A 26,453-nucleotide genomic window follows, 5' to 3' on the forward strand; every position below is an offset into this window, starting at 1 on the left:
CCATAGGGAATGCTAATCGCCTTTTGGTCTGTATCATATCCAGAGAGATCTTACCTTTAAATAGACATCTCCCAGTAAGGCTTATACCCATACGCTTGTTTATATTGAGTGAGCCTGGGACTTAGTAACCATAGGATTTGTTAGTGTATCATACATTTAGCTGGCTCTCATTAAGGACTCAGTATATTTTGGAGGAGGGGTCAAATTCAGGTTCATTGTCAAACTCCAAGTAGAATGTAAATTAAGATGAAAAAATTGGTGGGCATGTTATAGGAGGAGGGAAAGGATTTTAGAATTGTCTGGTCTATCAAGTCTTCCAAACAAAAAGGTGACCTAGAGAATTGCAAGTCTTCTACCTTATCAGAGTCATAGCCCAGAGAATTCTGAAGGTCTCAAAGTTACTTTAAAATCTTAAAGATCCGGGCCAGCCTGGTGGTGTAGTGGTTAAGTTGGTGCATTCCACTTCTGTAGCCCGGGATTTGCAGGTTCAGATCCTGGGTCTGGACCTATGCACCACTAGCTAAGTGTTAATTTTGGTTGCTATCATTTTTTGTGTTAATTTTTTTCCCGAAACATACTTGTAGAGTTATTACTTATAGAGAAGATCTGGGGCTGGGCCCAACCTCACCTAGAGGTAAATTATGTGTGTTTTGTTAAGGTGCTAGAATGTCTGTTCCTCCATAATAATAAGTGCTGATAGAACTTACTATGCCGTGTTTTAAATGCTTTACATGTAGAACAGGATTATTACTGTATAATTACTGTTCACATTTTACGGGCACAGAGAAACTTGCCCAAGTTCATACAGATAGTGAGCGTTAGAGCCAGAATATGAGCCAAGGCAGTCATGAGTTGTGATCCACAACTCTTGACCTTTGTACCATCCTATGTCTCTGTATTCTTAGGGATAGATAATAGTTTCACAAAGTATAACTTCAGAGAACACCTACAGAGAAGTTAGGATTCAACCAAAACCGTCAATCCTAGATCCTTCCCTGTCACAAAATTCCACTGGTCTGCTCTCCATGACCTCCTCCCGGTCTTCAGTTCATATTCTTCCCTGAGCAGCTTGCCATACAACATAGGCCACCATGAATGAATCATTTCTGGAATAGAGTAAGGTATAAATAAATAAATTTATGCCTTACATTGCCCAGTAAAATCTCAGAGCCACTTTCTGTTCAACCACTTCCTTTCTTCTTTTCATTTCTACCTTTTCTTTCCTTTTAAAACAAATTAATTTTTTAAAATTGTTGACCTGGGGCCAGCCCAGTAGCATAGTGGTTAAGTTCGTGCACTCCACTTCGGTGGCCTGGGATTCACAGGTTCAGATCCCAGCACGGACCTACAAACCGCTCATGGATGCTGTGGCAGTGTCCCATATACAAAATGCAGGAAGATGGGCACAGATGTTAGCTCATGGACAATCTCCCTCACCAAAAAAAAAAAAAAAATTGTTGACGTGCTCACACTTAGGTGTACAATCTGGTCTCGATAACTAGATAATTATTACTGTTAAAAAAAGATTGGAAAATTCTGTTTTCTATAATGAACATATGCTTTCTTTATATTTTATGAAAGGCACACGTGGATGTTGCTAAAGAAATCTAAAATTTCTCTCTTCTTATGTTGAAAGCTATCATTTTCAAATTGCCAAACAGGTAGTATTATTTGTATGTTCTCTATTATTCAAAGGTTAATTAAACTAGAGACAGTGAATCCAGGAAAGAGTTTTAGTTTTGGTATATACAAGTTGAATTTCTTTAGGCACTTTCTGGATAAATTATTATTTTATTTGCCTATTTGATATAATGCACCTGTGTGCGTTATACAAAGAGATATAAGCTATAATCTTTGTTCTCAAGTGGTTCATGAGTCATCCGCATATACCCAGGAAAACTTAAATAATAATGGAAGATTTAAATAACAAAATTCATGACAGCAGTGGAAAGGAGAAACTAAAATTATGTTGCTGGAAAGAGCTTAGATGATCTTATTTGAGCCAACACTCTTGCTTTCACCAACTAAGTGGTAGAAGCTATCTCAAATGTTAAATAATCACTAGTTCTTAATTACAATTGGAATACATGTAAGAGAGATCATTTCAGGCTGTGGTGGTCAGGGAATACTATGGAATAGATGGAATTTGAGTTATGTTTTAAAATAACACATCTCAGTTGTTTTTTTTCTTTTGTTTAAATCATGGTCCAAATAGAAAATGATAATATTTGTACCGCTTTGCAGGGTAAATGGAGGAAGCTGCTCATGGCCAAAAGGGGCTAACTTTGGGGCCCCTGCTCCCCCGCAGAAAGCAGAGGAGATCACTGATCTCTGCCTGTGTACACCCCATTTGTAGTACATATAAAGTTTTGCAATCAACCGAGGTTCTGTGACCGTGAACAGTCACTTTACTTTTCTATGCTGTTTTTCTTATATGTAAAACAGGGATAAAAATAGTGCCTATCTCATAGATTGTGGTAAAGATTAAGTGAAATCATATGCATAAGTTCTTAGAATGGTGACTGACCACAGAGTGAGCCTATTTAAAGTGTATTATTATAAATATTGTTATTATAGATAAGATTTGATAAGGGAAAGAAAAAGAGTTATTATTAAAGATAAGATTGGGTAAGGGGAAGAGAAAGAGCATTCTTTATTGAAGAAAAATAATTGTGTGCAAGAGCATGGAGGAGAAAAAGCACAAGTATTTGCTGTATTTGTTCTTGGGCATCACTGAAATAACTTTAGTTTTCTCCCAGTGTGTCTGTTCCCTCTTTTTCCTTCCTAACCTACTTTACCTTGATACCAGTTCACTCTGTTTCCTTGTCCTCTTATCGAACTGATGTGGATTGAGATTGGAGGGACAGAAGAGGACAGTAAAGGACTTGGCATTGAAAAAAATGAGGCCATTCTCTATGACCTTTATTATAAACTTCCCTTTTGTACTTACCCTAAATCTGAATCTGTCCTCCCTCCAGTCTTAGAAGATGACTTGTAAGATAAGTTTCTCTTCCTGTTCAAGACTAACTCCATCTTCATGGGTTTTTTTCAAACCTCTTTCTCTCCCTGCCTCTCGAACCGTACTCCCATCAATTATTCTTTATTCTTGATGTTCTGTTTTAACATCCTTCTCCCCTTAGCCTGAAACCATACTCAAATATTGTCCATTCTGAACACTCTGCTCTTTTAAACCTCTTTTCCTCATAGTTATTGTTCTGTTTCTATCTCTTCTTTTTCCAAAGCTTTTTGAAAAAGCAGTGTCGTTTTATTGTCTCCCACTTCCATTCCTGTCTCAGACTCCTGCAGACTGACTTCCTTTTCTTTGAAATATTTCTCTGTTTGTTGAACAATTATTTAGCATTGGAGAATTCCAGAGAATAGTTTTGAATTCTTATGTGTTTTATTTCTTTTAACGTAGTTTGGTTACTTGAACCTGGCTTTCAAGACATGACTCTCTCTTGGTTTTATTCCTACTTTTCCATTTTTCTCAGTCCACTTTGTAAGCTCTTTATTTTTCATTCCATCTTTAAATGTTAGTGGTTTTATTTTTGTTTTTTTAAGATTATGTTCTCTCATTTGTTTCCATATACTACTTTGAGCCTCTACTCTTCTACTTTTTCACTAGGTAATACATTAAATGGTTTGAAATTCAAAAGATACTAAGAGGTATATACATCAAGATTTCTACCCCAGTTCCCCTTCCTGGAGGCAATCATTACTAATTTCTTGTATATCCTTCCAGAAATACCCAAAGGTAATTTTAACTTTTAGTTTTTACCCTGTCCCCTCTATACAAAACCTGCCAACTTAAAGTGAAGAATGAATTTTGAGTTTTACCTTAATTTTCATGAATGGAGAAGATTAGGGCTGAGATTATATAAAAACTGGCTAATCAGTCACTGAATACTATGTAGTATAAATTTAAAATATTTGTTAAGTGGTACTGCTTGTTTTTTTTTATTTTCCTTTCCTGACCCTGACTAGGATTGATGCTCCTATAGCACATGCAATGCGGTAGTTAACTCCGCACTAGACATTATGCTCCACAGGGCAGGGGCCATGTATGTCTCATTCACCAGTGTTTCCCAACATCAAGCATAGAGTTTGGCATGGAGGTTGTGCACAAGAAATATTTTTCAAGTGAGTGAGTGAACAAATAAATAAATAAGTGGGTAAATTAAAAATAATGTAATACCAGTCTCTTACTGCTTTTGCTGTCTCTTCCCTTTTTCAAACATTATATTAGGGTGTTTGTGTGTGTGTGTTTCTCTTTAAAGGAGATTTTTTAAATAAACATTCTGTTGTCTCAGTTCTGTAATGAAATGTTTCTTAGGTTAGGGTAAGTGATAAATTAAATATGGAGTGACCCATGATAGAAGTCTTGATTAAAGAGTGGGGTTTTCTCTTGTTGTTAAATCATTTTTAAAATATTGGATAGAATTACTGCTAGCATTAAGCTGGTAGCATGTGTCTTCCTAATCTTTAAGAAATGTGAGAAGGTCAGAAAAAAACATCATTTCCTTCAGTTTTCGGTAATGGCGTGTGTTCTCTTTTATATGTGAATATAAATGTTCTGCAACTATTAAGTTTTCTGGATTCACAAAATTAAAGTAATGTATATAAAAATTAATGATTAAGAAAAAATACGTGGTAAAAGTGAAAATAAAGAGAACATTTTTCATCTATAAAAACATTGTCATTGGGAACTTTTGGAACATTATTGCTAAGAAGATATGCAGAGGAAAGGAGGGGATCTTTTTTCATATTTGAGAAACAGATTCTAGTTAAGTATTAGGAAATAACTATCACAGTTGGAACTATAGCCTTTGTCTTCAAATGCTTAATCATTTGTTCATTTACTCATTTGCTTGACAAATAGTGAGTACCAGACATTCTTCTATTACAGCAGTTCTTATAACCTTTGACTTACGATATAGTCCTTATGATTCAAACAAACTTCTTAGTATGTAAGAAATAGTATTGTCTACCTATGCATCCACTTTTACTATATTTGAATTACATATTACTCTGTAGGAAATCAGTTATAAGATTCATGATCTGGTGAAGTAGCTTGTAACTACTACCACATGGCCCCTGGCACACTACTAGCTCGTTCTTACTTACATGCGGTGCTCCAGTTAAGGTCAGCCTCCTGGGTTTGTTCTCTTGAGTGAACTTCAGGGGCTTAGTTCACAAAGCAGTTGTATAGAGACTTCCTATATATTTAGAATATAATTCCTATATTCCTTTTCTTTTCCCTGCAGCTTTGCCTTTTTTAGCAGGAACTAGGAAAAACAGTTTTAAATTAGTCTTTCCTGCAATTATATAGGGAGGTTTGCTGGTTCTGTAAACAACTAAATCTTAATTTTCTATTATTTCTCATTGAAGTTACCTTATAGTTTAGCCAGGATCCCTCAGATTTTCCTATAGAAAATTTAATAAAATTCAAACTACCATCTATGTTTATAATTATTGTTTAATATATTTATTCTGTATTACCGTGTTTCTGAAGTAAGGCTCATGCATACATGTTCTCTGTTCATTCTACAATGTTCTTCCTGGTTTATTAGACCCAAATTTGAGGTAAATTTAAAATGCAAAAAGCCTCAGATGTTAGGAGGTCTACCTCCTCTTGGGATATTAAGATAACCCCAAAGACAGAATTTAATTGCAACATGATATAGAGTGGTAGCTCATTGATGAGTTATAGTCAATGATCTGTGTTTGGATGGTTGCCAAGATTTGCACCAGCCGGGGACAAAGATTGTTTTATGTGTGTTTTGAAATGGTCACCTGCTGTTTCATTTTGATATTGGACTTAAATCTATAGGAAGAGTTTTATGGAAGAAAAGTGATTCTTGCTGATAGAGAAGAAGTGGAACAAGAAGCAGATAATATTTTAAAGGATGCTGATGTCAGTGATGTCGCATTCCTTGTGGTTGGTGATCCATTTGGGTAAGTCAAAGCAGATATTTTGAGTTTTGGTTTATTTACTTTTTTTTAATAAGAATTATTCTATTACATTTAAAACCTTTTACCTGCCAGGTACTGATAAGGGACTCTGTTTACCTAGGTTCTGTCTAAAATTTCATACTTTAAACTTTCATTATCTTTGGATTAATGAAGAAAATCTGCTTGGTAAGGATGTCATTGGTTATCAAGTGTCAACTTGAGAGTTTGTATCATTGCTTCTGTTGTTCTTTTAGAAGGTCACTTAGGGCATCAGATAACTTAACTAGTATATCATTGTTAAATAAGTATATTACATTATCAAGAGCCATACCTGCCATTTGCCTTGTGGGTAATTGCAAGCATCTTCTGCTTGTTTTGTCCTAGGCTTTTTTTTTTAATCATCTAATATTTAGCAATACTACTGTCACTTTACTTGCCTTGAATTTATCATTTATCAAGCCTCAGATTTCCATTTCTTATGTCCATTGGGAGCCTTGTTCTTCCCCATTACTAAAAAGATGGGCTTCCACTTGTCTAGTCAAGCATCATCAATCTCCAGTGTCAAGCCAAACAGAAGAATTCTTTGTCTCCAGCTGGTGACCCAAGATTTATGTCACAGATTTAAGGAACATAAGGACAATTAAATCACTCTGAGCCCACCACCAAGGATATTTTTCAAAAGAATGGAGTTACACGTGCATGTGTCTGTCAAAAAGAGAGTAATTTGTATCAGTATGAGGTGCCAGAGATTATGTATCATTATTATACTTGGTTGCAAATGACGTTGGATAATCATACCTTTTAAAATATTTAAATAATTTGTTTTAGCTTCTGACATTGTTTTCTGTAAAAGTAAGACTTCCTCCAAATTATCGGTACCTGTCTTCCTTTTTTTAGCCACAAAATAGTAAAATAAAATAAGGCTAACGAAAAATCCTATATATAAAATGTCTTGGAACTCTTGTAGTGTTTTCTCATTATCACACTGACTTCTGCCCAAATCCCATGTTTTATATAGTGACACCTTCTGAACTCATCAAACTTCCCGACTTAATGGTACCACAATTCTTACAGTCACCTAGACGAGTAATTGCAGAGTCACTTTTGACTTTCATGGCATCCGGTCACTGACAAAGTTCAATAAACAGTGCTACTCAAAGTGAGGTTTGCAAACTAATGCCAGCCCACAAATTTACTAGTCCAGGGTGAGATAACTACAGAAATTTAGAGTAAGTATTTAGAAACTTTTACAGCAATTTTAAAAAGTAATTTTATCTCTGCTGAGTCTAATAATAAAAATTTCGAGCTTGTATTTTGTATTATTTTATTTTATTTTTTATTTTTCTAATAGTTTTTATTGCATTTTGCAAAACTATTGTTCCATGACAATTTGGAACTTAAAAAAATATTCATCTTTCTCCACAGTTAGTTTGATAAGCACCGTTGTTGACTTTCGTGCTACCCAGTTTTTTATATCCTTTCATTCCTTTCCACTCTGGCTGCCACTATTCTAATCCAACCTCTTATTATCGTACACTCTGGTTTAATATAGTAGCCTTTTGCCTGGTCCAGGTATAGACTCTTAATTTATTACCTGTGCTGTGGTCAAATTCCTATTTGTAAAACCACATTTGAAAGTCTTACCTGGGCTCAAAATGAGAACATTATTAATCCATCATTGGCTAGACATGAAAAATACTGTCCAGCCTGCCCTTCTACTGATGTTCTGCCACTCTGTGCTGAAACCCACATTCATGCCAGTTTGCCCTTCCTCAGTCATCATGCTTTCTCACCATCACACATTTGTTCAAACTGTTTTCTTCATCTGTAATGCCCTTTACCCTATTTCTGACTGTCAGAAGCCTACTCATCTTTCAAAGCCCAACTCAAACATCACATTCTCTGTGATGTGGTCCCTAATTACCCCGACCAGAAGTTATATCTCTTCCTAACTGCTAATGTATTATTCATGTTAGTTTTCATATATTACCTCACAATGTATTTGTTATATGTATATCTACTCTTTAGATTTGTAGGCTGTCCTTCACGTTTTTATCTCCTGCCTTTCCTTCACAATAGTTAGTATACAGTAGACATCAATTAAATATTAATTGAAAGAGTTGTTGACTGTTTTGCCTGAGGTCATGACAAAGGAAGACCAGGCATATCTCAGACTGACATTTATCCATTCAATACCTTTTGAACACCTATCTCATGGCGGGCACTCCTACATGCTGGATGTGTATTAGATGATAAAACAGCTTTGCTGTTTACTAGGAAAGGCCTACAGCAATTGAAGAAAAAATAATAAATTTAAAATTTTTATAGACCTGTAAAGGAAAAAAAATAGGAACTAACAGGAATAGACTTATTTATGCAGAGTCATATGGAATATCCTTTCTGTGGAGGTGATATTCAAGCAGGTATCTGAAAAATAAAAGGAATAGCAGGAGGGAAGAACATTCTAAGCAGAGGGAACTATTAAGAATATTCAAGGAACTAAAAGGCCAGAGTGGCGAGAGCGAAGTGAATGAGAGAGAGGGACATGAGAAGGAATCAAAGAGGCAGGCAGGGCCCAGACCATGTAAGGCCTTGGAGGGAGGAGGGATTTTGTTTGAAGTACAGTGGTAAACCTTTGAAGGATTTTAAGCAGGAAAGAATCACAATCTGATTGACATTCTTAAAAGATCACTCTAAATGCTTGGGTGAAGGGATTTTAGGGAGACCAAGGTGGCTCTGGTGGAAGAGAGAAAAAGACAAACTAGGAAAAATTTAGAAGGAAGAATGCCATGGTGTATACAGTAGATGAGAAAAAGGAAGGAAGTCTTCCAGGATTCTGGCTTTAGTACCTGAATAGTAGATGGTGCCACTTCTTGAAATGATGAAAACCAGTAGGGAAAAGGATTGGGGGAAACAAGAATTGGTTCTGAAAACGTTTTAAATTTGAGATGTCATGTAGGCAATTTGATGTCTGCGACTGGGGTCAAGGGAGGGATTATCCTAAATTTATGGCTTTTGAAGTCATTGATATTTAGATGGTATTTAAAGCCAGAGGAATGGATGGAGTTACTTCAGTAAAGAACAAGGGCAGGAGGAGAGGACCTAGGATCAGTCCCTAGAAACTTTGGCATTTCATGGTCTATCAAGAGCCAGAGGAGGAGGAAAACCAAGAAAGTGTGTTGTCACAGAAGCCAAGAAAAGAAGATGTTTCAAAAAGAAAAGAGTGGTCAACTTTGATATACTGCTGAAAGATTAAGTAGGAAATGGGGATAGAAAAGTGTGTATAAATTTAAAGGCACGGTGTTTAGAGTTAATCAGTTGTGGCTTTATGGAGGAGTTGGTGCTTGGGCTGGGACTGGGTAGGGTTCATAAGTGGAGATTGTGGGGTAGGCCTGGGGGTGCTGATTGGGGAGTGGAAGGGAGAATTCAATGTAAATGAAAAGACTGAGACCCAGAGAAAGTGCCTTTATGCTGCTCAAAATCCTTCAGTGACTTTTCATGGCCTTAAATCTTTTAATAGTCTATCTACTTTTTCCTTTGGCTACTCTTCTTTTTGACTATGCTAGAGCCAAATTGTACAACTTGGCCATTTCGTAAGTGTTTTGCAATATTCGTCCTTCATGTCTTTACTTATGCTCTTTCCTTAAAACAGACTGTTCTTTTAGTAATGTTCTACATTTAGTAAAATACATTTAGCTTGAAGACCCAGCTGAGATGCCACCTCTTCCATGAATCCTCCCTTATTTTATTCAGGAGTAAGTGCTTTTTTTTTTTTTTTACTCCTAGACAGTTAAGTTTCTCAATGTCAGTGACTAATCATGTATAACCTTGTATTCAGAATTATGTAATATTTACTATACTGTAGTTATTTTTCATTTACCCACTGGATTACTGTTGGGATATAGTAGTTGAAGACAGGATGGTAGGGAATGTGTAAATTTTAATTGAAGAATTAGAATTTGAGTGAATTAAATGAGATAAAACAGAAAGGTAGTGCAGAATGCAACAAGGCACTGAAATTTTTCCTTATATAAGACCAAAAAAAAAAGTCTTTTGTTCAATTTTAAGCCCTTTTCTACTTACTTGAATAAAAAATTCAAAAAGAAGGGAAAATTGTTCAGTCAATCTTAAATTCTTTTTTCTAGTATTTTTAAAGTTGTGGTGAAGTGTATATAACATAAAATTTACCATTTTAGCATTTTTTAAGTGTACAGTGCAGTGGCGTTGAGTACTTGCACATTGTTATGCACCATCACCACCAACCACGTCCAATAATCTTAAATTCTTGAAGAAGGCAGTTGAAATCAGTTCAGTCAGTTGATGTAGTTCTCATCTTTGCCCTTTTATCCAGGTTATTGAAAGGAATGTAGAAGTTAATCACATAAAGAATGTAAATGACTGAAAAAAATACTACATCAATAGATCTGACTCAGTCATGTGAGAGATGAGCCTTAAGCTTTCTGTCCCCATAAGGAGCAGTTGAACAGGGTCATCATAAACCAAATTCTTTCTAAAGATGGTTCCATTTTTATTCCCTTCTGTGTTTTACTATGCTCTGTAACTATATATATTTTATAATAAATGAACACATAAATTTTTTATCCTTATGTTGTGTGCCCTTTCCTTCGTGACACACATACAAAAATGTGCCTTTATTCATCTGTCTCCTGTGTGCCCTAGTGTGGGTCATTCGACTGCTTCTATTCCATGTAGTTAATGCATTTGAAGAGTGCTTGGCTTCTAGTAACATCCAGTAAATGTCAGCATTATTATCATTAGTCCATTTTTTTCTCCAATATAAATAAAGCTGCCATGTATGGATTAATGTATATGATCCTTTTCCCCTCCTCTCACTTTCCCATCCCCACATTTTGGATTGTTTTCCTGTGGTAGATTCTCCAAAATAGGTTTATAATACCAAAAGATTCAAAAGTTTTGGACATGACGCTTACAAGTGTGTATTGTCAATTTGCTTTTCAAAACGATTGTGCCAATTTATAATGCTTCCTGAAAATATCAGTTTCACCATTTCATTGCAAATAGTGGATTTTCAGGTCACCAGCCATACCTCTGTCAGATATAGTGGTACTATATTCACAAACTAATGTTATTATAAAATAAAATTTTGAATAAACATACCAAGTCTTACACATTCAAATTGGTCACCATTATGTATTTTATTTCATTGATTCCATTGATCAAAACATTTTTGAATCTTCTCTTTTGAAATTGCCTTCAGAGCAATTCCAAGTAACAAGTATATTATTAAGAAAAATTTATTACTTTTTCTGGGCATGTGGCTCTATCCAGAATCATGTATGTGTGTCTATCTGTACATATGATTTTGGGTAGAGCCACATGCCCAGAAATAGTAATAAATTTGTCTTTACACACACACACACGCACACACATGCGTTCCCAGTCACCATAATAAAGCATTTTCATGAACCACAAACTGGAAGGAATGCTCAATAATAGGGTGTAAGCCTGTGTTTCAAATTAGTTTTTTCTTTTCCATGAAGCAATATAATCTAGGTAATGGTGATAGTAAAATACCAATTTTATCACAATTTTTCATAGCAGAAACCTGAGGAGCTTATTCAGTCACATTTATGGCAGTTTCACAAAATCAAATCCCTTTGCTGGGTCATTAAGTCTTCATAGTACACCAACCACATCTGGTCATTTTAAATGAACTTATATTAAAGAAAGATATAATTTTAAATCAGTTTTTCTTTCTGCTCATTACATTAACTCACCAAATAACCAGTTGAGTTTTCCTTAGTGTTAAGTAGTGAGAGTCTGTTGAAGATGATATTAAAAACATTCTTTACAACTGGCATTCATTTTTTAAAAACTTTCTCTAAATCAAATTAATGATTGTTTTTCATATTTGTTTTTATTTTATGTGTGTGATTAAAAACAGGCTTCCCTGGTGGGCATTTGTTAATCTGTTTCTGACTGCCGCATGGGGTGCCAGCCCTTGATCTTCCTACTTGGTATGCATTGACCAGTTGACAGGTTCTGCTTGTTTGTATGTGGCTTCTCAAATATGCTAATGTTGCTTTCCCCAGTAGGGCCTGGAGTTTTCATCAAGGGGAAAAAGGCCTTTAATAATGCAGTTCTAAATTTATATGGGCTTACACTTCACCATATCCATATTTATATTTACATATATTCTCTCTCCACCCGTCTTTTTAATTATAGTCATTAGATTTATCTCAAAAAAGGAGAGGTAACAGGCAGAATATGCACACACATACACATACTAATTATACGGTCACCAGACTGAAAACAGTTAGAAATAAAATGACTGCTAGACTGATGTAAAATCCAGCTAGGGTTATGTATGATGGAACTCTAACATAAAGACAAAGATTGACAGGCTATGAAAATGTTCTCTGTGTTCTACCTTGTTGTATTTCAAAATACATAAACAAAGCCTTCAAAATAGAGCAGAAATCAAAGTGTAGGTCTAGTTGTGCCATATTTTAGAACTCTAGAGCAGTAATTTTAAGCGTTTTTTAAAGGGATCCTAAGACCAAAAGGTTTGAGAATTGCTGCTCAAGAGTTCAGTTGCTGAGCTTATACAGTATTCCACAGATGGCTTTTGCAGGTATTAACAGGATGAAAAGAGCAAGTAAAACTTCCCTTTTTTCTGTAGCTGCCAAGGCTGCTTTAAGAGTATTACTGGTGCAGTTCAACATTGTAAAGGGCATGTGTAGACTTAACACTTTTCTTGCCAAAAAGCCCGGATGGAAGCCTTAATGCAGGTGCCCAGCAGTATTTGAGGAGAAGCCAGGCCCTCAACCCTTTGATTGACTTGAACTCATGAAATCTGAAAGCTTTACTGTCTTAAAAAGTCAGTGTTGGTTACATTAATCCAACCTGATCTTTTCTCACTACAGTGCTACAACACACAGCGATCTTATTCTGAGAGCAACAAAACTGGGAATCCCTTATCGAGTTATTCACAATGCTTCCATAATGAATGCTGTAGGCTGCTGCGGTTTACAGGTAATACTGCAGAGAATGTATTTTTTCAAATGACCTTAAGCAAAAATGTTTTATTTTTCTACAAATTGCAAGTGGATTTTATTATATTTCATGAATTATAAGACATTATTATTTTATATTACATCACTGTGTACTGTTTTATAATACTAAATTTTTTTAGACTAAGTTTTCCTGTAACTTAGATTTTTTTCCCCTTCGTTGGAATAGGCCGTTGATATTTAGCTAGAGAAAGATTTTAAGCTTATATCCAACTTGTGCATACAAAAAAGGAAAGATAACCTAATTAAATTGGTTAAGTATTTCTAAAACCTTTTTACATTCTTCCAAATGACTTACTCTGCATTGCTGAGGCCCACGTTTTTCCACACAGTATTGTTTTCTGTGGCATCAAGAGCATTGTGATGCAGTATTTCTTAAAATAATGTATAACAGAGCCAAAAGCCAGTGACACTGGGCTTTAAAGCCAGTTTTGCAATTATTGATGTGTAAAGTTAGTTGTTTTTAATGCACAATTTCGGTCCTGAGGGATTAAAAGAGTGCTCCCTGTTTCCAAGATTTTCTTCCAAGCTGCTGGCATTCGTTTTCCAAGTTTGATATCTGTTCTGATGTTCACACATATATAATCCATAACAACTACAACTGCTTATGGCCAACAGTGATTTTAAGGTTTCATTGATTGTTAAGACACATTTGTATTTCAGATATAACAGGAAAAAAATGTGTATCTTAGAATCTATGAAATAAGATATTCCCCAATATATCTTCCTAGAATGCATAATTTAAAATAGCTATTTACATTATCACTATATGCATGGCACACTTAAATTTTAAAATAAATGTATGGATATCCTGCATAATGCAAAAACTTTGGCAAAGTCCTCTTCCTTATTATAGCTGGTCTTTTTCTCTTTCCTATTTGGACTCACATTTATGGAAAAAACAATAGCCTATACCAGTGGTTCTCAGACTTTAGTATTCATCAGAATCACCTGGAGGGCTTGTGAAAGAGGTTGCTGGGCCTTCCCCTCAGATTTTCTGATACAGTAGATCTGGGGTTGGGGTCTGAGAATTTGCATTTCTAACAAATTCTCAGGTGATGCTGAAGGTGCTGGTATAGGTACCACGCTTGGAGAACCACCAACCTAGGCAGATAAAAAATTTCTTAGAAAGTTAAAGAACAGTACTATCTCTTTTTTAGCTTAGCAGAATTGGAAAAATAGATTTTTTTTTTTTGGTGAGGGAAGATTAGCCCTAAGCTAGCGCCTATTGCCAGTCCTCCTATTTTTGCTGAGGAAGATTGGCCCTGGGCTGACATCTGTGCCCATCTTCCTCTACTTTATATGTGGGATGCCTGCCACAGCATGGCTTGATAAGCGGTGCGTAGGTCCACGCCTGGGATCTGAACCTGCAAACCCCGGGCCACCAAAGCGGAGTGCGCGAACTTAACCACTATGCCACTGGGCAGGCCCAAGGAAAAGTAGATTTTAATTCCCAAAAATATGCTTGCTAAATGTAGAATGTTAACAGGTTACCTTGTCATGCTCTCTTGCTCAGTTTTTAAAAAGGGAAGTGGGCACCACTTTTGAAAGGTATTCTGTCATCTCTGTGAAAGAGCTTTCCCATGAGTTCAAAAAGAGCCATCTAGTTATTGAATAAAGTGCTATTTGGGTGCTGTGACATGCCTGAACAGTTTATGCTTTCCAACATCTTTAACTTAGGTTAAAGAGTAGTAGTATGAAATTCCTAACCTAGAAATGGGCACAAATTTTTTAAACTATTTATCAGCCCCTTTTGAGCTATTTTATTGTTTTTGCTTTTTGCTAAAGCAGCATAGAGAGTTCAGAATCAATCAAGTTGTTTTCGTGAACTTTGTGGTTTATTAACCAATAGAAGACTCTTGATTATCAGTAAAAATGAAAGTAAGTAGTTGTACCGACTAACACTTCTGCACACACATACACACACAGCCAGTGAGAGGCATTCTCTCATAGGCCATAAAATACAATTCCTTACCACAAATCCCATATTCTTAATGAAAATTTTCCTTGTTAAATGAAAAATATATTGGAAGCTGCTGAGTTAGACATTGTTAAGAGGAATAGTGATCCATTTATTCAACAAATACTGTTTGCCGACTTATTGTTTGACCACTAAGTGCCTTTGGATACGGTGATAACCTGACCAAGAAGCTCCCTGCTCTCGAAGAGCATATGTTCTAGTAGGAGGGAGAGGCAGTAACAAGTGAAAAAATAAATGTCAGGTAGTGCCAAGTATAAGAAATTCAAGTAGGCGGATATGTTAGAGAGTGACTAGGTTGGTACTGTAGTTGGGTGGTCAGGAAAGGTCTCTAAGGTGGTAACATTTAAGATTAGATATGAATCAAGAAGGAATTAGCATATTCCAGTCAGAGGGAACAGTTCATGCAAAGACCCTAAAGTGGAAATGAGTGTGGCTTGTTAAAGGAACCAAAGATAGACTTTTTGGAGAGTAGCAGGCAAGGGGAAGAGTGATCTGAGGTGGGTACGAGTGGCTCTCTAGACTCTCTAATTCACCATCAGGAGTTTGGGTTTTATTCTAAGTGATATAGACTGAATTTAGAGGGGTTTAAGCAGTGCAAATACTTGATCTGATAAATATCTTTAAAAGATATCTCTGGGTAGTGTGTGGAGATTGAATTACTGTCAGACAAGATTGGAAGTGAGGAAGTCAATTAGGAGGCTGTTGCAGTGCTTAGAGGAGATATGATAGGGGCTTGGCCTGCATGGAGGGGTGGGGTGTAAGACAAGATCAAAAGAAGTGGACTTGTAGGAGCAGTGTCCATTGAGAGAATTGAGATTTAGGGAGATGTAAAGAGCCATTTCTTCATTACTGATAGTCCTAGGAAAGGAAATGGACTGTGTATGTCAATGGATCCTTTCCCACCGTCTCGCCCAGTTATTATGGTCCTTACCCACATAGACTTGTCCATGGAGGCTGGACCTTTCTAACTTCTTTGCTTAGTTGGTTTCTTATTTTGGTTGGTTGTATTAACTTGTCATTTCTAGAGCAGTTGCCTCCTAAGAACCGTGTGCCAGTCTTCCTCTGCTTTCAGGACCATTATCAATCTAGAATTGATTATGTAGAAGAGTATGATTAGGTTTATCTTACTCTCAGACCGTTGAGGGCATGGATACTGCCCTGAATTTTCACCTTTTATCTTGTGAAGAATTAGTAGTCCTGGCATAAATATTAAATATATGTATATTAAGTAAAATAAGTGAGACACAGAAGGCACATATTGTATGATTCCATTTATATGAGATGTCCAGTAAGAGCAAATCTATAGAGACAGTAATTAGTGGTTGGCTGGGGCTAGGGTTAAGAACAAAGATTAGCTATAAATGGACATAAGGGATCTGATTGGAGTGATAAAAATTTTCTAAAACTGGATATGATGATGGTTGTACAACTTGGTAAATTTACTAAAAATCATTGAATGTACACTTGAAATGGGTGAATATTCTGATATGTAAATTATACCTCAATTAAGTGGTTTAAAAAGTGAATTACAAGAAATTTGCTAGATGAACAAGGAGACAAAAGACAGAGAGAAATGTACAGCTAAAGAAGAGAGTCATGGAAGCAGTTTGGGGAATCTGCAAGGTATTACAGAAATACACAAACACAAATGAATACATACATGCATACCACAGAAACTTTGGGTCTCTAGGGATTAGTTAACATAAGACTTAGCAATATATATGTTGGATAAAAATTGAGTATATATTGGGTGGAATTGGTAAAGGAAAAATATAATGGAAATGGTTTAAAGTTTAACTGCAAATGAAAAGGTCTTGGTTTGACTTTTTGCTTAGGCAGTAACTAAGGAGTCATCTAACTTCTCTGGATCTTAGGTTTCCTAACTACAAGGGGATGAACTGGGGAGAGGGAGGAATGTTGGGCAAGAGCAGTGGTTTTCAGAGCCACCATGGTTTATGAAGATGCTTCAGGGATTCTGCAGATAATGAAGCAATTGACACCAAACACAAAGAATAAATCCCCAAGATGGCCAATCATTATCTTTAACTCTACTGATGTTCTCTTTGAGAATTCATTTGGAAAAAAAGATTTGACACTTAAAAATATGAAGAATACTAAACTAGATAAGCTCTAACATCCTGTAGATTTCAAAGCTAAAAAGCTGGTCTCTTTCCAACTTTAGGGAAAGGTTACCTTGACCAACATATATTAGATACTCAAATTTTCATTGGAAATGTTAGGATTTTTCAGAATTAAAATATTAGTCATAAACGTATACTTAAGAATCGTGTTATTTGAAATTCCTAAGTAACAGATATTTCTAACACTTAAATATTGTTTATACTTCGAGGATTTTTCTAATCAAAGAAAAATCCATTTATTTGTCTAGGGCCAGGCAAGTTGGTTGTATTTAGACATTCCTGATAATGAAAAGTCAGATTTTTCTCAAAACACAAAAGACAAGAGGAACAAAGTCCTTCTTTTCTTGAATTCTTCAGATTAAGCAATTAGCAGCTTAAACATGTGGAATCAGAATTGCTTTAATTTACCATTGTTTCTGCTTTAGAAGAGCCATTTTAAAAAATAACTTTTTTCCTTGATAATAAATAACATATATACTTATAGAAAATTCAGAAAATATAGTAAGTATAAGCAAGAAAATAAAAGCATCCATAGTCCTACCACCTAGAGGTAACCATAGTTTTGGTCTATTTTCTTTCAGTCTTTTTATTCAATACTTACTATGTATACATTCTCCTGATTCTGACAGGCCAAATAAAAGAATAAATTACAAATCCTAAAATACTTTCTTTGTGTGGTATTTATCATTTATTGCTAAGCATTTGTGTGGTAGAATATATTAATTCTTTGGTAAAAATTTAGTGACTAAAATGGTTTTGAGACATTTTAAGGGACAGATAAATAAGACAACCAGGTAGCAATGATTTCTGGGTAAAAACTGCATTATCAGTTGTGGCTGACTTCAGGGAAAAGATTGTATAATTTTCTCATCATTATGAAATGCTTCTACTTTCTCTGGCTGTTGCATGAATGACCTTGATTATTGCCATATGTTCCTCTGTTTACATAATACATTTCTACTTTGAAAAAAATGTATATTTCTTTCAAAAGTAACAACTCATTTCCTTCCTTTTTTCATAAAACAACACCCATTGTAATAATCAGCACTGTTGACCTCATAGTAGTTCTTACTGTTAATTTCAGAAGCATTAAATTGGTTTCATTGTTGTCCAGGGACTAATGTAGAAATGCTAAAGCCTTATCTAGTACAGAGAACACTAAACTAGGTAACGAGGATATCAGAGCTCTGCATTGCTGTGTAACCTTAGAAGAACTCATCTAATAAGTTCTCTATTCTTTTAGTCACTTTGGAATTATTATTTATTCATTTATTTTTTGGTGCGGAAGATTGTTCCTGAGCTAACATCTGTGCCAGTCTTCCTCTACTTTGTATGTGGGACACCGCCACAGCATGGCTTGGTGAATGGTGTGTAGGACTGTGCCTGGGATCTGAACCCACGAGCCCCAGGCTGCCAAAGTGGAATGCGTGAACTTAATCACTACGCCATCAGGCTGCCCCTGAATTATTTTTGACCACCTGCTAATTCATGGGCATATTAAAAATCTTTTTCCTTCCTTCCCATTTCCACTATAACTGTTTTTAATCACTATTTTAATAGCCACATTACCATCATTCTCTTCCACGTTATAGTTTCTTTTTAAATTATAGATCTGATTGTGCCGTTCTGCTACTCAATCGTGGTAAATCCCCATCCTATACAGAATGTTCAGTGACTTATATATATTTATGTGTTTACCATATTATAAACTCCCTGATTTACTCATCTTCACATCTTCTATTGCACTTTATTGCAGTGCTATGCATATTATCAATGTACAACAAATATTGGCTGAGTTAAATTGCTTGTTTATTTATTCTCCCCCCCAAGTTGGATCTTCTTTGAAATTATATGCTTGAAATTGTAATTCTTTCATCTAATTCATCTGTGGATTCTCTCATTCATGTGTAAGAATATAAATCTTGTAGCTCTTCTGTTTACATAGTTATTCAACTTTATCTATATACCTAGTGTGTGGCCATGTGCATAAATCTTTCTTAGGGTCAGCAAAAATCAGTGTTACATCAATATTAAGCAAAATGCAACGGGAGGATTTAAAAAGTCAACAACTCCAAGACTGGTATTAAGTATAGAAGAGAAAACTGTTAACTGGTGATTATTTGGTTTTGTGGTGTGGTTTTTGGCTCAGCTATCTTTTACCTACAGATTTAACTGATCTGATTTAGGATATGCATATATAAAAGATATATGTGGGGCTTAATAGAGTTCTTAGAAAGGATTTTCTAATTTTTCCATAAGTAGAGAAGATATTTTTAACTTAAAAAATGACACAATATTGTTGTTTGAATATAAAATAACAGCAGCATTAAAACCTAATTGTAAAGTGGAATTTACAAAGCATCTTTGCTTCTGAGAGGAAGTAAATATTGGTGGCGGTGAAATGAGCAGGAGGCTATTAAGGTCATTCAGCTAAGTGGTATTGAGGGCTCAAACTAAGGTAGTGGGAAAAGCAATGAATAGTTTCTAGATAAATTATAGAGCTGAAATTGCTAGGAATTGGCACATAGTAAGACGTCAAGAATTAGAGATACTTGTTAGAAGCAAGTCAGGCAGTAGCTATTTCTAGATAATTGCTAAATGCCATTCTAAAGATTGCCCAAGATTTCCCACTTCTATTAATTTGTTCATACCATCTCATTCTTCCACCATGTTCAACTTCTCCAGTCTAAATCTTATCCATCCTTTAAGGTCCAGCATATGTCTTGTCTCTTCAGAAGTCACCTTCAGGTGCTCTTTAAGTGGGGGAAATGCTGAACTCTTATAATACAGTCCATATCTCATTTTTCTTAATTATTTACTACTTCACATTTGTCTTTTGCATGTTCTCACTCTAACTAGATATTGCTGTATATATCGTTAGATGGATCATTTTGAATTGAGGTTTTGGTTGTCTTCAATAGGTAAAAACATGATCCAATATCGAGTTAAACTGTTTTCTCTGTAACTTACTTTAGCTAAAACAAAAAAAGGCCTGTATTTACCTACTGTTCTGAGAAAACAGCCCTTTTTGTAGTCTTTACATTTAGATTTGCATCAATAATGTTTTGGGGAAAAATGATCACAACACAAAGGCTGACATTAAGTGCTTAGGCTTCTGCAACCTCATTTCTCGTCTCTGTGTGATTTTGCTCCAGTTTCTTTTTATAGTTTACTGTAAGTCCTTGAATTGTGAAACACAAAGGACTGGCCCTTCTGTTCTTTGAGGTACTGACGTCTAAATGGTGAAACTGTTTGCATCATGTTCCAGAAGTCACTGAAGAAGTTTGCAACACAGCAATGTGAACGGTTACAGTCTATAAATCAGGGTCCTAGAAAGCAGTGCTTATGTGAGATTTTCTTTAATCTCCCAAATTAACAATTCAAAGATGCTTTTACACAGAATGCTTCAGCCAGTGTGTATATGTGACTAGCATCTCAATTCTCTTTTAAATGATTTATCCCTTTCTTTTTGAATGAAGGATTTACTTCCGTGACTATATTTCCATGATTCTTAAGATATCAAAGACTCATTTTGAAATATTTATATATGGTTGGATATATGATTTTCTTTAATAGTTTTCCCTTAAAGATTTTTTATAGAGTAATACTGATATTTCAAAATCTGATTAGAGATACCAAAAATGCTTTTTAGAATGTAAACAGTTGAACTTGTGAGAATTAAATCATAAGCATAGTTTCAGATATTTGATAATATTTTTGAGCTCACTCCTGTAAAGAAAGCAGTTGGATTATAGCGAGACACAGCATTTTAGAACATCTTCATATCATCATTATAAACATCTTTATATGTTTATAAATATATATGTCTTGACTATGTGCAAGGCACTCGGCACTCTACATACTTTTCATCATTTAATCCTTAAAAACCATATTATTTGGTTTATAGTTATTATACCCATTTTGCAGGGGAGTTCCTCCTGAAAGTCAGGAGGTTGCTTGACTTGTGTATTATCACTCAACTGGTAAGAACCAGGGCCAAGACTCCAGGGCTTTTGCTGCTCTGTGAGGTATAAACAAGACTGCAGGCTCCAGGAAGGCCCAAGCTCTGTTTTGCTTCTCACCTTATACCTATGCATAGCATAATGCCTGGCACGTAGTGGATGATCTATAATAAATATTTGTTAGATAAATTTGCCTTTCAGGGGCCAGCCTGATGGCATAGTTGTTAAGTTTGCGCACTCTGCTTTGGTGGCCTGAGGTTCACGGGTTCGGATCCCAGGCGCAGACCTACACACCACTCATCAAGCCATGCTGTGGTGGCATCCCACATACAAAATAGAGGAAGATTGGCACAGATGTTAGCTCAGGGCCAATCTTCCTCACACACACACACAAAAAAAAGCCTCTCATAGAACAATAACAGTAACAGAACCCCCCAGCGGGGCCAGGCCCATTTCTTGTAGCTTGGGTGAATGTATTCCAGGAATCCCATACTGGAACTCTAAATGCATTTTTAGAGAAACCTTGTTACATGTGGTTGGGAGATTTATGACTCTGGATTCTTGGAGTTAACATGAGTCTTTGTATACTGGTCTGTTAATTCTACTGCCACTGGATTGCATGGCTTCTGTGGGGAAATACCTTTCTAGACAGTTTTCAAATGACTTGGGGAATTAAGCCCATTGGTAGGTAAGTTAGAGGTCATGGCCATATGAGGAACATGATGAACCTTCCCTTGGGAATTCAAAGTCACCATTAGGAGTATTGGTTATAGTTTTTAGGACCTCAGTACATAAAAATCAAGAAAAGTTGAGCTTCTCTACAGATGTAGGGTTGGAGGACCCTGAATGCCCTAGCTCTCTGTTCCCTTCCTATCTGCCTCCCCCTTTACCTCTCGCAGCAGCTTCTGAAAACTGATCTGGGAAGCCTTAGGATGATAATCCCTTCTCCAGACCAGTTTCCTCATTTTTCAAACGAAGAACTGTAGTCTTAGAAAAGTTAGGTGATGTCCTGAAGTCACACAGCTATTTCAATCACACAGTTAATTTGTGGCGGAGGTCTAGATGTGATTTCCAGCATCTAGTGCTTTCCAGCTCTGTTAAAAATTCTTTCAAGCAATGTTTAAATCGAATCATTATGTCTTTACATAGGGCCGGCCCCGTGGCTTAGCGGTAAAGTGTGCGCACTCAGCTGCTGGCGGCCTGGGTTCGGATCCCGGGCGCACGCTGACGCACCCCTTCTCCAGCCATGCTGGGGCCGTGTCCCACATACAGCAACTAGAAGGATGTGCAACTATGACATACAACTACCTACTGGGGCTTTGGGGGGAAAATAAATACAATTATAAAAAAAAAAAAAAGGAAAAAATTAAAAAAAAAAAGTCTTTACATAAAAACTTTAGTGTTATGTTTTACTGTATATTAAGTCTTTGAAGTAAATGTCCTTTGTATAGTGCCTAGATAAGAACTAACAGTAGCATATCACTTCACAGTTTGAATAACTTTTTACATGTTATTTGATCCTTGCAACCTTATGGGTAGGAAGGACAGTATGTTATCACTATTCCTATTTTAGAGATAAAGACTTAGAAAGAGTAATGTCCCACAACTAAGAAGTTGAAGAACAAGAATTCAAAATCAGATTTTCTCAGCATAAGATTTGGAGTTGGACTCACTTAAGTGAACTTTGCAGCCAGCCTGGAAGCAAGCTGGAACCAAGGAGGCTTCTTGGTTATGTGATGGTTGAGTGGGATGGGTGGGCCAATTAGGGGAAAAGGAGGAGGTTTGGGAAAAGGCCCTCATCATTGAGCTCTATAGTGAGGGAACAGATAGTGGGTAAAGTAAGGGAGTAGGTTTTGAGAAACGGCTGGAGTGAGTATACAGTGTATGAATTTTACTGAGGTGGCATGGTAGGAAGGAGCACTTCCTTGGACCTACGTTTGAGTTTCTTTTTCGTTACTAACTACCTGTGTGACCTTAGGCAAGTCAGTTGATCTTCTGAGCCTTGGTGGTCTCATCTGTAAAGTGAGAATAATAATTCACCTTGTGAACCCTGCTCTGACTGCTCAAAAGTCTTTTTTGGACTTCCTTCTGGGTTCTTTGTATTTCAGTATTTTTAGCAGCTACATAGCTAAATCATGAACTGGTTACCTATATTCCTATACTGAATGCAGAAATACTAGAAGCCTGCTACTGAAAGGGCATCAGAGAGACACCAGCTGCTGTGGACCAAAGAGAACTTTTTTTACCATTTTTTGACAGATTTGATCCCCAACCCATCTCAAGTCTGGTTCTCACTTTTTATTTTGATTATCTCTGAAATAGTAGTGAATTATTCCATAATTAATTAATGTTTTTATTTTTTCTAGTTGTATAAGTTTGGAGAGACAGTTTCTATTGTTTTTTGGACAGACACGTGGAGACCAGAAAGCTTCTTTGATAAAGTGAAGAAGAACAGACAAAACGGCATGCACACGTTATGCTTACTTGGTAAGGGCTTTGGAGTTTCCTTAAAGTCACCGCATGGAGTTCTCATATTGTTCTCATTTTTGATTTTGTGTTAAGTTGAAACCATTCTGTGGGTAACTAGCTAGAGGTAAGAAAGGACAGTCTAGCCACTTTCTCATACTCTCAGGGAGACATGCATTTTCTGCTCCAAATACCACATGGCTCTTCCTGCATACACTCCATAGTTCATGCTGCTCCTCTCTTATGCCTTAATAGATCCTCTTCAGCATCCCATGTCTTACACATTGTCCATCAAGACCCTGTTGTTGTCAGTTTACTGCAATTCAACAGACTTGTATTGAGCATTTATTCTTACTAAGCACCATGCTTTGTCTTCCCAGAGATGTTCTTTGAATACTGCAGTATTGATGCTATCAGAATCACAGAATTATCAATATGAAGGAGACTCTGGAGACTGTCTTATTGAGGCCTGTTTTACAGTTGAAATTTATAGAGCTATTGAATCATTTTCCCACTGTCATCCAGCTTATTGGTGGCAGAATCGGTAGAATGCAGATAGCCTGTTAACTCCCAGCTCTTTTCACTGTATCATGCTGCCCAAATCCTCTTTCCTACCTAGTGTGGGAAGAGCTGGGATCCCTGTCTTGGGTATACTAAGAGATGGTATTGATAGAGCTTCAGAAGGACCCGGGCTGCATTTTCCAGCAGAGACACTGGAATTGTACAGATTCACACTCGCTATCAGTTCCTGTTCTAACAACGTATGTTGTAAATATACCGGTCTCAAAGCTTTGTTCTGTGATTGATGAACAGAAATAGAGAATAGGTAGAGAATTATTGTGAACATTCTTTACCTTTCCTTTCATTTTTATCAAAGAGGAATAATCCCTCCTTGCCTCATGAATTTGTTTAGAGCAGTACTTCTCAAACTATATGTGGTAAAGGACCAGGTTTTGTTCTTTTTTTATATATATTTGTTTTTTAATTTCCAATCTTTTGTGTCAATGTCAAATTACTATAAATGTTTGTAAACGCTTATTCTCCTATAGTTACTTCGTTATTTACTGGTAACAAGATGCTCACGTACTGGCATCAGTCCTCAGATCACACACTGAATTGCACTGTTTTAGTGATTACTGTGTGTGAAGCCATCCGGCAGAATGTCTGCCACATAGCACAGGATCACGGCAGAGAATGAATCCATGATTTTGGCCTCTATAGTAAGTACAGATATTCAGAACATTAGAAAAGATTCCTATGTGCCAAAAACATTTAGGTTATTTGTGTAATATAGCCAATTCTCTATTGTTTAATAATGTATTACATAATTTGTGCATTATCAGAACCCCAATTAATATGTCTCTTTTAGTAGGAAAAATTATAGAAAAGTTTTACTAATAGTTGGCATTTCTTATGGGGTAGAAATGGAAATTAATATTTAGACCAGGGATTAGCAAACTAGTGCTCATGGATCAAATCCAGCTTACTGTCTGTTTTGTAAATAAAGTTTAGTTGGAACACAGCCATGCTACTTCATCTGTGTATCATCTGTGGATGCTTTCCTGCTACAATGGCAGTGATAAGTAGTTGTGACAGAGACTTCATGTCCCTCGGAACCTAAAACATTTACTATCTGGCTCTTTACAGAAGTTTGCCGACTCCTGATCTAAAGTGGAGCTGTGCCTAATCTAATGTGGTTCACCTTGTATCCCCCAGTGATTCTCTTTCCCATGACCTTGTATTATTTCTTTCCAGTCTTACCACCAATCTGCATTATTTTATTAACTTGTTGGTTTTCTTCCCTGCTTCATAAGAACAGGGACTTTGTCGTGCTCCTTGCTCTCTTCCTAATGTCTAGAAGTCTGTCACAATGTAGCTGTTCAATAAATATTTATGGAAGTTAATTGGTTGAAGTTTTTTTTTAGTTTATACTCTCAGACTCAGTCTTATTACCCATTGGCAGAGAAGGTCTTTAACTCTTGCTAGTTCATTCAGTTCCAGCCCGAACACATTCCTTTTATTCCATCCGCATTGACACGAAATTAATTCTAGATCTAGATCAAGCCATGATTGCTTCTCTAACATTTTTTTGGCTTATGCCTATATCCCACAGTTAACTAGTATGATATGTTTTCTTATTTTAGTTTATTGTTAGTGAATTTAGCACTTCATTATTAATTAATTAATGAGCTTTTTAGTTTTGTCCTTGGATTTTCCATGTGGAAAGAGACTGGCCTTACTTTTTTGTAGTTATTACTGATAAGCACACTGTAAGGCACTTGTTAATTCATGTGGATTATGCCATTAGATATATCCATCATGTTATCCCAAACTTAGATCCAGTTAAGGCCAGCAGTATGTAAAGATCGAAGTAGAATGATGAGGGAAGGACAGCTGTTAAAAGGACTTTTGTTAAAGAAAGAAGTACAAATATATGCAACTGAGGGATAAAAAAATAGGGATTCATGGGCCAGCCCTGGTGGCCTAGTGGTTAAGTTCAGCACGCTCTGCTTCAGCGGCCCGGGTTCGGATCCCAGGCATGGACCTACACCGCTCTGTTAGCAGCCATGTTGTTCTGGTGGCCCACATACTAAATATAGAGGAAGATTGGCACAGATATTAGCTCAAGGTGAATCTTCCTCAGCAAAAAAAAAAAAAAAAAAGAAAGAAAATAGGCTTTCCTTGGAACTCAGATACTAGAGTGAGTATGTGTGTGTGTTGGGGGTGAGTGTGTGTTTTACAATAGCACTGAGAAGTTTTAAAACAGAACAGAGAGAGAAGAGTCTTAAGAGGCAAGCTACCTGATAACTTCCCCTATGTCCATAAAAAATGGGGGGAAGAGGGAAAATCTTTCAGGAAGCTTTGGAAAGGCAGTTAGAAAATCAATTTACAGGTA

The 26,453-nt window shown here is 36.3% G+C and overlaps 1 protein-coding gene across 2 annotated transcripts in view; it reads left to right on the forward strand.

Moving 5' to 3' along the window:
• The window catches only part of DPH5 (diphthamide biosynthesis 5), a 33,925-nt gene that overhangs the window by 890 nt on the left and 6,582 nt on the right, over positions 1-26,453 (forward strand). For both annotated transcript variants that reach the window (XM_004420769.2, XM_087446564.1), the window contains exons 3-5: positions 5,831-5,955; positions 12,861-12,969; positions 23,458-23,578. In XM_004420769.2, the coding sequence (XP_004420826.1) occupies positions 5,831-5,955; positions 12,861-12,969; positions 23,458-23,578 (355 nt within the window). The remainder of the gene's footprint in view (positions 1-5,830; positions 5,956-12,860; positions 12,970-23,457; positions 23,579-26,453) is intronic.

Source organism: Ceratotherium simum, chromosome 2, assembly GCF_057802395.1.
Source record: "Ceratotherium simum simum isolate JZ-2026a chromosome 2, ASM5780239v1, whole genome shotgun sequence".
NCBI classification, from domain to species: domain Eukaryota; kingdom Metazoa; phylum Chordata; class Mammalia; order Perissodactyla; family Rhinocerotidae; genus Ceratotherium; species Ceratotherium simum.